Source organism: Uranotaenia lowii, unplaced genomic scaffold (assembly GCF_029784155.1).
Source record: "Uranotaenia lowii strain MFRU-FL unplaced genomic scaffold, ASM2978415v1 HiC_scaffold_129, whole genome shotgun sequence".
Taxonomy (NCBI): domain Eukaryota; kingdom Metazoa; phylum Arthropoda; class Insecta; order Diptera; family Culicidae; genus Uranotaenia; species Uranotaenia lowii.
The window spans coordinates 1-12,439 of NW_026597288.1; the positions used below are offsets into that span (position 1 = coordinate 1).

The following is a 12,439-nucleotide window of genomic DNA, read 5'->3' on the forward strand; positions in this document are numbered from 1 at the left end:
CTGGGCGTAAATTAGCCATCGAGAGAGATAAACACTGAAAGAAGGGGCCAAGTTTGCATCAATTGCTTTAAAAATGTCTTTACTACAGGTAGCATTGAGGTTACAATGCCCCTGATCGATTCTGATGCGTTGAAAAACGTGAAAACACCATTCAAAATGTCAGACAACTTGAATAGTCCCGATTGAACAGTTGGTTCTGACAAATTTACATTAGTTTTTGGGGTCTTAGAAGTCGTCGGAATTTCTGGTTTATTTTGGGGTGCAAAATTCATGGAGAATCCTGGAGGAACATTTTTTTCTTTTAAAGATGTAGTCGGTTTTCGCCTTACGCTTATTGGAGAGCTAATGGTTGGGATTTTTTTTGGAACCCTGGGGTTCTTAGAAGCAGGTTTTGCGCGTTTCCGGGAGTTTGCTACAAAAATAACTGGTTGGTCTTGATCAGTGGATTCATTATCTTCAATGTCAACTGGCAACACTGAAAAAATATTTGTGGACTTAGGTTGGATCGGAGGCGCCGCGCTCTTCAAGATGGCGGCATAGGAACGTTTTGATCGTTCCTTTAATGAGCGCTTTTGACTATCCCAGCGACTCTTAAATGCCTCGCACGAGGAGGTATCATGGGGTGAGCCCCCGCAAAAGACACATTTGTGTTCAATTGCTGAGCACGCTCCAACCCCATGATTCTCCCCGCATTGGGGACACCGTTGCTTGTTACAGCAGTGCGACGCAGTGTGCCCCAATTTAATGCAATTCTTACATTCCATTACGCGAGGCACGAAGAGCCGCACAGGAAGCCTCAACACTCCGTCAATCAAGACGTAGTGAGGGAGGGCGGTACCTGCAAAGGTCACTCGGAATGAGGCTGAAGGCGAGTACTTTTTAACTCCGTTTACGACGGTGGTAGTTTGGAGTTGGCGGCAATCCAGGATTTCGACCGAAGTCGAATCGAGGTTCCTAAACTTACCAACGCCGTTGGACTTAACGTATTCTTCCTTCAGACTCATTTCTGAGATCACGCCCTCGATTTCTACGTCCCGAGACGGAATGTAGACGCGATACTCTAAATTTATGAAATTGCTAGTAACAATTTCATTTGCGGCCTTCCGGTTGCCCACAACGACGCGCAGCTTGTTTGGCCGCACCTTAGTTACGCTGGATACAGAGGACCACCTTGCCAGATCTTTCGTGATCTGAACTACATTAAGGTGCTTACCATCTTTTTTGGGCCGGATGAAAACCACCCAAGGGCCAGAGAAATCTGAGCTTTCTACGTATTGTCGGAGTCGGGTTGTTCTACTCTCCGCAATGGATGATGAGGAATTATCAATCTGAGTGTGACTTGCATTTGAGGGACCAGACTCATCCGAATCCTCCAAATGCTCCTCATTCTCATAAGTCAACCCTTCTTCATCCATAGATGAAGGGTTAAACCCCCCGCCTTCGTTCATATTTTCTAACGGAGACACTAATGCCTTCCGTTTTGAGAGGCGAATTGTCCATGTTGTCAGTCAAATAAAGTTAATTTTGCCACAATCGTTTTTAAAACGAATGGAAATTCGATATTGTATAATTGTTTATTTGGGAAATGATCAATGTGTAGTCTAAGTTGGCCAGTTTACTTGAATTCAACGTTTTTTTTAAGTTCGCCAAGAGAAAAAGTATTAAACATACACAACAATCATTTAAAAAAAATTGATGCGGGTGGCATGAGTTCTTCAATTCTACCATACTGAATCATATGATATTATCACAATTTTAAGATAGTTTACACAAATTTGTCTAATAAAAATAATTTTTCTATTCATTGATTTTTATATTCATTATCCGTCGATATCAAATCATCCGCTTGAATTTTTGTTGGACATATTTTCTGCATCGGTGGTTCCACTCGATTATCCCAAAGGTAAGCCTTAAACCATGGTTTAATAGATTGAACTTGAGTCGGGATTTTATTCGTATATTTTCCCGTCTCATGTCCAATCATTGTTCCTTAGACGCGGTACTCTATCGTTTTGATATTGCTGGCAGCAATCTATGTGGTTGTGGCCAAGGTTACCATGACATCGAGCATATTGTTTGGTCGTGCGAGGTCCATCTTGTCGCCAGAACGAATTTTATAGACTCCCTTAGAGCAAACGCACCAATAAGTGAGTATACGCGGCCCGGTTTTGCTCATTTCAGCGGACCGGTTTTGAGATACACACTCTTTCGTGCACCGGGCGGTAGCATAATTATTTTCAAATTTAGCATTGCACTGAGAAAATTTTTGAAGAAAATCTAAATCTTAAATTAATACGTACCGAGTAAATTTTCGTAGTCGTCTGTTTTTTGCTGAAATTTCGATGAATGTTGGTCTTAAAAGGGCCTGGGGGTGTTGAAAGTTATTTGACGGGATAGCTGCTATACGTATCGTGACGTCAAAGTCTACATCCTGGTTGAACATGCCATACAGCAGCAGCAAGGCCAAGCAGCTTCGAACACCAGCAATCGGGTCCGATGACGGATGCAGCAAGAACTTCCGAGCAGGATGTTTGCTTCGCTTGGCCTCGTCACCATATCTATAGGACACCGCTCTCAACCGGTGGTGGTTGTAAAGCGTTGAGTTTCCCTTACGGTGTTTCCAATTCCGTGTCACCCGTTTGCTGGATTGTGATTAAAAACTTTTTGAATTGTAGGACGACTTGATTGAATAAAATAAGTTCAGATAAGAAAATATTTTCGAATTAAGCTCGATTTTACTTTCAACACGCCGGGCACTTATATTTCCTAACACATGGACCCGAAAAACTAAATTCAACAAACCAAACAATTCAACTAAAATTCAACTTTATTTGTTTATTATATTTATATTAAAATCATACTTTTCTAAAAAATCATCAACTTCTTTTTCTATCCAACGTACTGATTGAAATAATTGCTGCTCCGAAAAACTGGGTCCCATTAGTTCCAAACTTATTGAGAGACCTCGTTTCGAAAGCCGAATCGGTAGGGACAGTACTGGAATGCCACCCATATTGGCCGGTTGGATACAAAAATCATGCACAGCGCACTGGTCTCGATTATTATTACTCCGAGAAACTCCGAGTGACCATTTTTGGTCACAAATTACGATGCTTCAAGTTCATCTGTGCTTCAAGTTTGTTTATCTGAAATTGAGTGAGAAAGGAAAAAATGTTATCAAAATTCATAGGTAGAAAAAAGTCAAAAACAGTATAAAATCAAAATAAATAACTCACCATCATCACCAGCATTTACACTTTCTCGTTCAATTCCTGGAAAAACCCGAAAAAATGTAACGAAATTGCGAATTTATCTGGTTATTACAAAAAAATCCATCCACAATTTTAGTCTGATTCAATTTTTTTCTTAAAATAAATATCAACAAACATCTACACGCTGCGACATCGTTTGTTTATTTCTGCTCAAAACGGTAGAATTTTTTCAGTGCATGTTTGCTCTCGCCCCTTTCTAGTGAGCAAATTTGGTGATTTTGTCGGTCCCGACGGCATCGGCCCTATTTTGCTCACCTTCATACTAACCCCCGGTGCGGTATGGAAGTGGATAAACTCGTGAGCATTTTCACTTTGCTCGCGATTGCTGCGGATGCCCTTAGGGCCCGAGGAAAACCACCCTATGTTCCAGTGAGAGATGTGCTGGCTGTGATAGACTTGGACTACATGTTCGAAATATATCTTTTCCTAAAAGCTATTGATCTTCGTCTATAATTCTTTTTATTTTCACATTTCCCTATCTATCTTCTATCTTTTCTTCAAAAAGTGAACTAGATATAAGCACACAATTGTAATCAAACAAAACGAGTTTGGCTCCTTAAAGCCTAAAGGTATGAGCCGTTTCAAATAAAGAAATTACAAAAAAAAAAAAAAAAATATTTTCTGCATGAACGGCAACACAGTTCGTACAAAAGGCGGGCAATATCAACTGTCAAGCAAATTTTGACGTTCCGTTTTGCTGCCATTCTCTTTTGCACGCACTCGGAAAACCTTCGCGGCCTGTTGTGCAAATTTTGTGTTACCGAGGAGTAATTCGTCGAATTTCCACGCAAATTTTCGATTCTTTCCAGCCTTAAAAATGGTCGAACTCGGTAACCCAGTCCGCGTGTCCCCGCTGATCAAGGTAAGCTGTTTGTTTTGATGTGTTAATGGTTCTTATTTTTGAATTTGTAATCCATTTCAAACCTCCATCATTATGTAATGTGTCATACAAATGGCCGGAAGATTTTCCGGTTCTGGAATAGTGATTTAATCGTATGATTCTACTTCATTGATTTGTTTGTAACAGTTCGGCCGCTGGTCGTTCCTGGCCATCGGAATCGTGTACGGTGCCTACCACCAGGGTCGGCTGGCCAAGCGGGAGGTTGGAATCCGGGAAATCGAAGCCCAGCAGAAAGTTATCCGGGATGCTAAGTTGGCCGAGGAGAAGAAGCGTGCCGCGGCAGGTCTGATCTTTTTACCAACTCAACAGTATTGTTCGTTTATTTAAAAAAAAAATGTTTCTTTTACAGAGGAGAATCGCGCCATTGCCGAACTGTCGGCCCCAAGCAAGAAGTAAACTGGAATCCGGTTGCTTTTGCAAGCTTTAGTCTTAAGATTCCATCTAACAACATCTTCGGTTTGGATCGGTAACTGTGGAAAGTTTTTTTTTTATTCCAAGCAGCGTCAACATCGTAGCGGCTGATATCTGGAAAACATGATTAAGTAAACTGTTGAAAAAAGATTAAATTTAACTGGTCGAATCAAATGAAGCAGAATTTTCCTTTATCGAAATTTCCCTTGTGAATTACAACTAAAAATCATGAATCCAGTTGAATGACTTTCTTAATTTTTCATTTTTTTTCTGTATGGTATAAAACTAATAAAACCAGAAAATATCTTAATAAATTACAATTTAAGATACTGAAATAGAACTCAGATTGAAAACATATAAACTGGAATTAAGATTTAGATTTCAAGCGCTTTCAAGCTTGGCCACTCGTCATCATCTTGACTTCAGATTCAGGAAATAATTTTTTTTTTAATTCAGATCCACAAGCTCTTATCAGTTACAAAACCGGAATTTAAAATTATATCGAATAATTTGAAGCTGTACTTAGAATTTCAAATTAAATCCAGCTTTCATTATAGACTGTAATCCTGTAATGTAGACGTAAAATCGTGATTTTTTTTTAACTTTAGGATTCCATAAAATGAAATCAATTCCTTGAATAGGTACCTTTCGTTGCACAATCTTCTAAAAGCTAGGAAAATCGAACCACATCTTGTCTACAGGGAATGTTTGAAAGAACAACAATTAAATTTTTATAAATTAATAATCAAAATTGAGTAGGTATGTATTTCAGTCCAGATGAATAATTTACAAAAAAAAAAAAAGAACACGAAATATAATAAAATAAAAAATGATTTGCATTTCAAACTATACAGAAGCATAAAATTGAATTGAAAACTATCTGCCGAAAACGGTTTTTTAAGAAATTAGATCGCATTAATTTTTATCATGGGTACCTGACGAAATAAATATTTAAAATTGAAATAATGATTAAAAATATAATTGACAAATTTAAACTGGAACAATCAGAATGCAGATTTAGAGTTAGAATTCGAAGCTAAGATTTGGATTTGAGAGTGAAGAAACTAGATATTTGGATTCATATTTGGAATTAATATTCATTCATCAAAGTCTATATTATGCGTTTTACCCAACTTTTCCCTATATACAGAAATAATTGTCGACGTTTCTGTAGAATTTAAAATTTTGCTTTTCAAACGTGTTTTAGCTATTTTTTTTATCAAATAAGGATATTCTTTTTTATTATTTTGCCATAAAATCAAAATTAAAATTGAAACAGGTTACATCCCCCTGTTTTAAAACCGCTTGAAAAACCGTTTAATTTTTCCCGATTCGTCCAGCAAGCGAGAACGAGACGGAAACAAACGTCACCGTTCGTCTGGCATGTTTTGTTGTTATTCCTTACCTTTTCTGGCAACGTGTTTTCCCATCAGCAAGCAAGCAAGCCCTTAAACATGTGTGCGTGAGATTTCTGTTTCGGTAAAAAATAAACGGTCGCGAACGGACGAATAAACGAACGGAACATCAGCCATCTGCCTTTTTCTGTTTCACGTTTGCGTTCAGTCAGTTCAGTATTTACTTCGTCGTGATTGAAATCGATTCGTTCGTTCGTCCGTTGCCTTCAGCTGTTTTGTGATGATGGCGTAGGTACTTCTGTTTTCGGTAAGATTTTCTGATATTGCCTCGCGTGTGTGGAATTAAACTGAAAAAATATGTAACAAACGGCGACAACAACAAAGTGAATAACAGTCAAGAAAGGGTTGGTTTATTGTAAATAGCAACAACAAGTTCGCTTCAAGCAAAGCAAAGATCTCCTGAATTTGCGACGCGCTGTGCTTTTTTCCTGTTACAATCGCAGTGTGCTACGTTTATCACTCCGTTTAGTTTCTGGGGCACTTAAGAATTTGTGATACATAGGCGTGATGCTGTGCTGTGCGTTGCATTAACTGCGTGGTTTCGATCGACGGAAGCATTTAGTGGGGAATATGAGTCTTCTCAACCAAGCATAGAGCGATACATTTCCTCTGAAAATACGACTAGGAATATTCCTGGCCTGCATCACTACTGAGCCTACAAGTGAAAGTGTGGCCTTCCACCGTTCCTTTAAAAAAAAGTGATTGAAAAAAAAATTGAACAAGCCAACCACGTAACCATTTTGTGCGGGGATTGTGAAATTTAGCTTTACCAAAAAAGAAATAAAAAGATAAAAGGGGCAATCAATTTAAAATCCCACGAAGAAGAGACGGGGAAACCCTGTAAAAGTTAGTTCTTGAAGCAAAAGGAAACCCACCACCAATAATCCTCGAAGAGGAAACCAGTTTCCGTTCCACAAAAGAAGAGCCCCAAGTGAAAGTCAAGTCGTCAAAATTGGTTTCTTCAAATTCTTCAGTGAAAACCTGACGGAAGCGGCAGCAGCAGCATCAGCCGCCGCGGCACTGCTTCCTTCACCTGAACAACTAGCCGAAGCCACCGTCGCAATGGACGAGGATGATGAGGTGGCCGACATCCGGGAGCAGATATTTCATAACACCGTGCGGGAGCATATCGTGAGTTTTTTTTTTCAATTCGATTTTGTTTCTCCTTGAACAGTTTCACCTACTTGAAACGAATCAAAACTCCAAAATTACCTTTACGTCATATTTTTTTTATGCAAAGTTTATCTTGAAAAAAAAATCTGAATCTAAACCCAGAACCCTTTTAATTTCATTACCCTTACTCATCACAAACATTCTCAATTTTATTTGAAACATTGAGTTAAGTGTTGCCATAAATGCTGTTCATCAACTAAAAAACCAAAACTTACTAGTCATTCCTATTAACTCTTTTTACCAGAAACAAGTTCTCTATTAAACCCATTTTTGTAACTGGGAAAACTGCTACAAGTTATCAAGCCCACAAATGGTAATGAACCATCGTGTCAAAGCGGACTTGTTTTAGTGCTACATACCTACACAGCAAGAAAAATAATTTATACTATTATTATACATATTTATAGTATTATTATACAAATACTAATTTGAGCCCATTTACTATCTCAAGTCCAAGTGGTTCAAGTAGGCCTACTTTTAGGAATGCTACACGTTGCAGCCTAATAGTAATAGTTATGCTCAAATTAGTATAAAAACTTCATTTTTATCTCACTTCTATTGACATTTACACAATGAAGATCAAAATTGGCCACTTTGAATTGTAAATTGTTTGAAAGGCGATACTTTTCTTATTGCAAAACTGTAAAATATGTAACTGAACTCGTCTGAACTCAGCAGATATAACCAGTTTAAAAAGACTATTTTTGTTAAGTATTTTTAAGATATCTCGTTTAAACTTCAAAATTTCTATACAATATATTCAGCAAAAGTGTACAACTTTTCTGTCTTCAAAACTCTCTAGAACATATTTTATATGAAAAATCACACGCAAAAAAGTTATGTTGAAAAAACTGAAAATTGGTGTTATTTTTCTAAAAATTGTCATAACTTTGAAACGATTAATGTTACAGCTATGACTTCTTTAGCAAAGTTGCTAGAATTGGTACAAGCTCAAAACTTTTCTCAGACAATACAACTCTAAAATGGATATTAAAAAAGTTAATTTTTCTAACTCACTACTAGGTGGATTAATCAATTTATCAAAAAACTGATTTTTTAGCCCTTGTAATGTTGGTCATTTGTCTCGAAGACACTATAGGTCTAAAACGCCCAGTTTCGGCAGAAAACAGTTTTGATCGCCTTTTTCATATTTTACCCCTGTGTGCGGCAGTTGGGGAAAATGTTGAACATTCACCAGTCAACCGTCTCCAGAGTGCTGAAGCGGTCCCAGGAGCGGTTAACGTTGGACCACGGCAAAGAAGCTGGAAGAAAACCGGGACCGGAGAACAAAAATACGGAGGGAAATTTGAAGCGGATGAATAAGGCAAACCTCATGATCGGCATGTCGCAGAGCTACGTCCAGAATGCAAAGAAGAGAGCTGGACTACATACATACATACAAGGTACAGAACTTCCAAAACCGCGATAAGCGGCAACAATCAACCGTTAAAACTCGGGCACGGAAGCTCTACGAGAAGCTGCTGACAAAATATGGCTGCCATGTGATGGATGACGAAACTTATATGAAAGCCGATTTTAAGCGAATTCCGGGGTTGAAATCTTTTACCGGCAAAAACAAGTTCGATGAGGCCAATTCTGTCCATTTTGTTCCAAAGGACATGAACCCGAACCCGGAGCTTCTCCCAGTGGAGCAGTACTGTGCTGAGCAATAATGAAGCGGGACCTTCGGAAGAACAAGAAGACAGTCAAAGACGAGAAGAACATGTTAAGAAAATGAAAAAAAAAAAAACTGAGAAACTGCTACCGGATGACACTGTAAAATTAAATTTTACACTAAAGGCTCCATCGATTAATTTTTCTTTTGATTTTTGAAGTAAATATATGTATAAAACTACCCTAAAATTTTGGTTTGATTCTAAACATTATTACAAAATTGGCATGACATTTTCAGTGTCGCAATAATTTCGTGTTCACCCTTTAAAATTTTTTTGAACATTTTACATACATACTAGAAAAACTGATCAAATTTTAATGTGGATTTTTTAATTCCCGTTGAAAAATAACAAAGTTATGGGCATTTGAAAGATGGTTTGGTTTCAATCAAAAAAAAATCTAACCTCAAATCAGAAGAACGGAAAACAACCATTTCAAAATCTGCAAAAATCGTGTTTTGATTTGCAAAAAATTGTTTAAAGGAAGTTTTATGAAAAAACTAAAGATTTCTAAACAAAATATCAGATGTCTTCAGGAAAAATCTTGCCTATTCAGAAGTTATATATGACCTTTTATATATGTATACCTTTTTTAAATGCATCGAAATATCAGATTTTTTGTGATCATCAGAGGCTTAATTTTTCTCTTGAAACTTTATGAGAACTTTCCTTCAAAAATTTGTAAAAAAAAAATTTTACTCAAAGACTTTTATCCTGTAAAATTACAAACGAACAAAATTTTATGGCAGAATTATACCTAATTTTGCTATCATGTCTTGAAAGTAAAATTTGGTATCATTTTGATCGAATAAAGGGGTACAATGCCAAAAGTTGAGTCTCATTTTTCATCTACGGATACCTCGATAATACCAAGTGAAGGTTTTCTTGAAACCTTAAGGATGCCTTGTTTAGCCAACGTTAAAATGAGTTTCGAAGGCATAATGATGCCACTTTAAGGTACAACTTAATGCCTCGGTGATCGAGTGATTAACGTTGTAAGACGATCACTGACCCTTCAGTTCAGTTAACATTTAGCAGTAGAAAATTGCATACCAAATCAAGCTATTATTTTGATCTAGTTTTTTTGTTCTATGAAAGCAAAACCTTAATTAGTTTGCCATAAAATTTCAGCATTTTGATACTTGAATAAAACTTATTTTGGCATCGAGAAAAATAGGATACTACATATGCTATCATTTTGGCATTTATAGCTCATTTCGGCTATTGTTTGCTATCGATCTAAGTCTGCTTTACAGCAATCTGAGAATATAAAGTTGTGTAAGACAAATTTCTTAAAAAGATTACACTTGAAAAAAACTCCTAGATAAACATAAGTGATAAAAATAAGGCTGTTTCGGCAGTGGACTGTATTTTTGTTTCGGTAGATTGAAGGACGATACAACACTTTCACTTTAAAGGTTTTCTCTTTATTTCATTATTTCCCTTTACACTTTTACAACTTGGAAAGGTTAACGATACTTAAAACGCGGATAAATTCAACTCAACTCGCCTTGCAACGCGAGGCTCTATTTATATGCGCATCGAACCTTCTGGAATGTTCCCGCAACGCGCAAACTAATATACAAAAGATGGTTCTGGAACCTTAGGCGAGCGCAAATTGTGTAGAACAAAAAAGAAATTCCAGAACATTCGATGCACGTGGAAACAATCATTTGCTAGAAATTCTAGAATTTTCCTGAACTACAAATTCTTCAAGCTGATGACAATTGGCTTGAGCAAAGGCAATATTTTTGTTCAGAGTGAATTTTTCTGTATTGTTGAGCTTTTGTTTAAGCTAACGCTTCGCTCATTTGAAGTGATATATGCTGAATTCTGATGAATGATTTATTCAAATCGCCACAACTTGTTATCATACTTTCTTGACAAACTACATATATGATGTAGCTTAAATGAATGAAGGTTTCAATTCAACGATAAGTTTTCACGAGTTTCTCTATGTGATATACATACAGTACCGTTCATAATTGTATAGAAATTGGAAGCACGCGCACTGTCACTTCGACTTTGAATTTCAATAACTTTTTACTCTGATGATATTTGTTGATCAATTTTTTCGCGTTAGATCGATAAACTATCACACTATTATATCACAAAATTTGAGCTTTTTGGAGTTTGTGTGGCCTGAGAAACAGTAATTCTACGAAAATCGGACTTTTTGGACCTATTTCATTCAAACTGCAATATCTTTGAAACCACGTTACATTTTTTATTGAAATTTTGCACAGTGATAGTTGAAATATAAAGCTAGCATGTCTGAAGTTTTCGAAAAGTTCTATCGATGAGGTCAAAAGTTACGCGAGGTGCAATATTTCAGGCATGAACCTAGAAAGGCGATTTCTATAGAATTTTGGACGATTCATGAGAACAATATCGTTTCCTCCACCAATCAGACAAAAAATGTCTGGCAAAAGCAATGAAGAAAAGAAAAAATGGAATAAATGATCCATTTGTGTTTTGAAATCAGAATCTCGCGATATTGTTTTGATTTTTTGGTTGAAATAGATTTACTGGTTGTTTAACAGAGAATATGATTTTCCTATGGAAACATTCGTCCAAAATTCTATAGAAATCGCATTTCTAGATCCATGCCTGAAATATTGCACCTCGCGTAACTTTTGATCTCATCGATAGAACTTTTCGAAAATTACTGTTTCTCAGGCCACACAAACTCCAAAAAACTCAAATTTTGTGATTTAATAGTGTGATAGTTTATCTATCTAATGCAAAAAAAAATTGATCAACAAATATCATCAGAGTAAAAAGTTATTGAAATTCAAAGTCGAAGTGACAGTGCGCTTGCTTCCAATTTCTATACAATTATGAATGAACGGTACTGTATATTTCCACATATTTTTTTACTTATTTCCACAACTTTCTCAGTTGTTGTTTGGCTCATAGGAATACCAAAACCGCTTAAATTTTAAAAGTAGTTCAACGGTGATCGTTTCCGCGAATTTGTTTAAATTTTGTTGCAAACAATGAACAGCTGCCGAATTGCGTCGTACAGTCTCTCAAATTAAATTAAAACCTGCCAAATTACATAGAGTTTAGAGACCAAATTACATAGAGTTTTCTGTAAAACATTGCAAAACTAATCCAGAACAAGAAGAAAGTGAGAAATTTAATCAAAAGTTTTCAACGATAAAATTGGTGCACTTTTCCTCGAACCCCTCTCATAAGCCTCTTTACAGTTTCCAGCTTGACTTTTCGGCTGGCTTTTGTCCACATTTTCTTGAACTCGTCGATGGCTGTGCTTCTCTACCATCCTCCCGAAGATTGCGCTTGATGATTGCCCAGTAACGCTCTACCGGGCGCAACTCAGGACAATTTTGCGGTTGTCGTCTTTCTCAACTAAACATATCTTGAAGGATTTCAGTAGTTTGAGAGTAGCTGAAGCGTAGTGTGCGGAAGCAAGGTCAGGCCAGAACAATATTGGGCTTGTATGATGACGATAAAGAGGAAAAATGCGTTTTTAGATGCATTCCTTACGATAATTTTCACCATTGATGGTACTTGTTGTGAAATATGACGAAATTCTTTCTCCGCAAGAGAAGATAGCTTGCCAAACAAGCA

General features: G+C 36.9%; 2 protein-coding genes and 1 long non-coding RNA gene across 3 annotated transcripts in view; 2 read left to right on the plus strand and 1 right to left on the minus strand.

Annotated features, from left to right (window-relative positions):
* Positions 1-2,809: 2,809 nt before the first annotated feature.
* On the minus strand, positions 2,810-3,519 carry LOC129759239 (uncharacterized). The gene is made up of 2 exons (XR_008740145.1): positions 3,237-3,519; positions 2,810-3,146 (listed from the first exon to the last, which is right to left on the minus strand). It is a non-coding gene; the product is annotated as an uncharacterized LOC129759239 (long non-coding RNA).
* Positions 3,520-3,973: 454 nt separating this feature from the next.
* On the plus strand, positions 3,974-4,758 carry LOC129759237 (ATP synthase subunit e, mitochondrial). The gene is made up of 3 exons (XM_055756641.1): positions 3,974-4,134; positions 4,300-4,456; positions 4,523-4,758. Exons 1-3 carry the CDS (start codon positions 4,090-4,092, stop codon positions 4,567-4,569), a joined length of 249 nt encoding a protein of 82 aa, XP_055612616.1. The 5' UTR covers positions 3,974-4,089; the 3' UTR covers positions 4,570-4,758.
* A 1,370-nt stretch (positions 4,759-6,128) lies between these two features.
* Positions 6,129-12,439, plus strand: part of LOC129759235 (protein Lilipod-like) — a 62,302-nt gene continuing 55,991 nt past the window's right edge. The window contains exon 1 of the mRNA XM_055756640.1: positions 6,129-7,130. Coding sequence (XP_055612615.1) covers positions 7,062-7,130 — 69 coding nt within the window. The 5' untranslated portion in view covers positions 6,129-7,061. The remainder of the gene's footprint in view (positions 7,131-12,439) is intronic.

Coding starts and splice junctions, on each gene's coding strand:
- LOC129759237 (XM_055756641.1), top strand. CDS start 4,090: ATGGTCGAACTCGGTAACCCAGTCCGCGTGTCCCCGCTGATCAAG. Junction 4,135..4,299: donor GCGTGTCCCCGCTGATCAAG/GTAAGCTGTTTG, acceptor TGTTTGTAACAG/TTCGGCCGCTGGTCGTTCCT. Junction 4,457..4,522: donor GAAGAAGCGTGCCGCGGCAG/GTCTGATCTTTT, acceptor TTTCTTTTACAG/AGGAGAATCGCGCCATTGCC.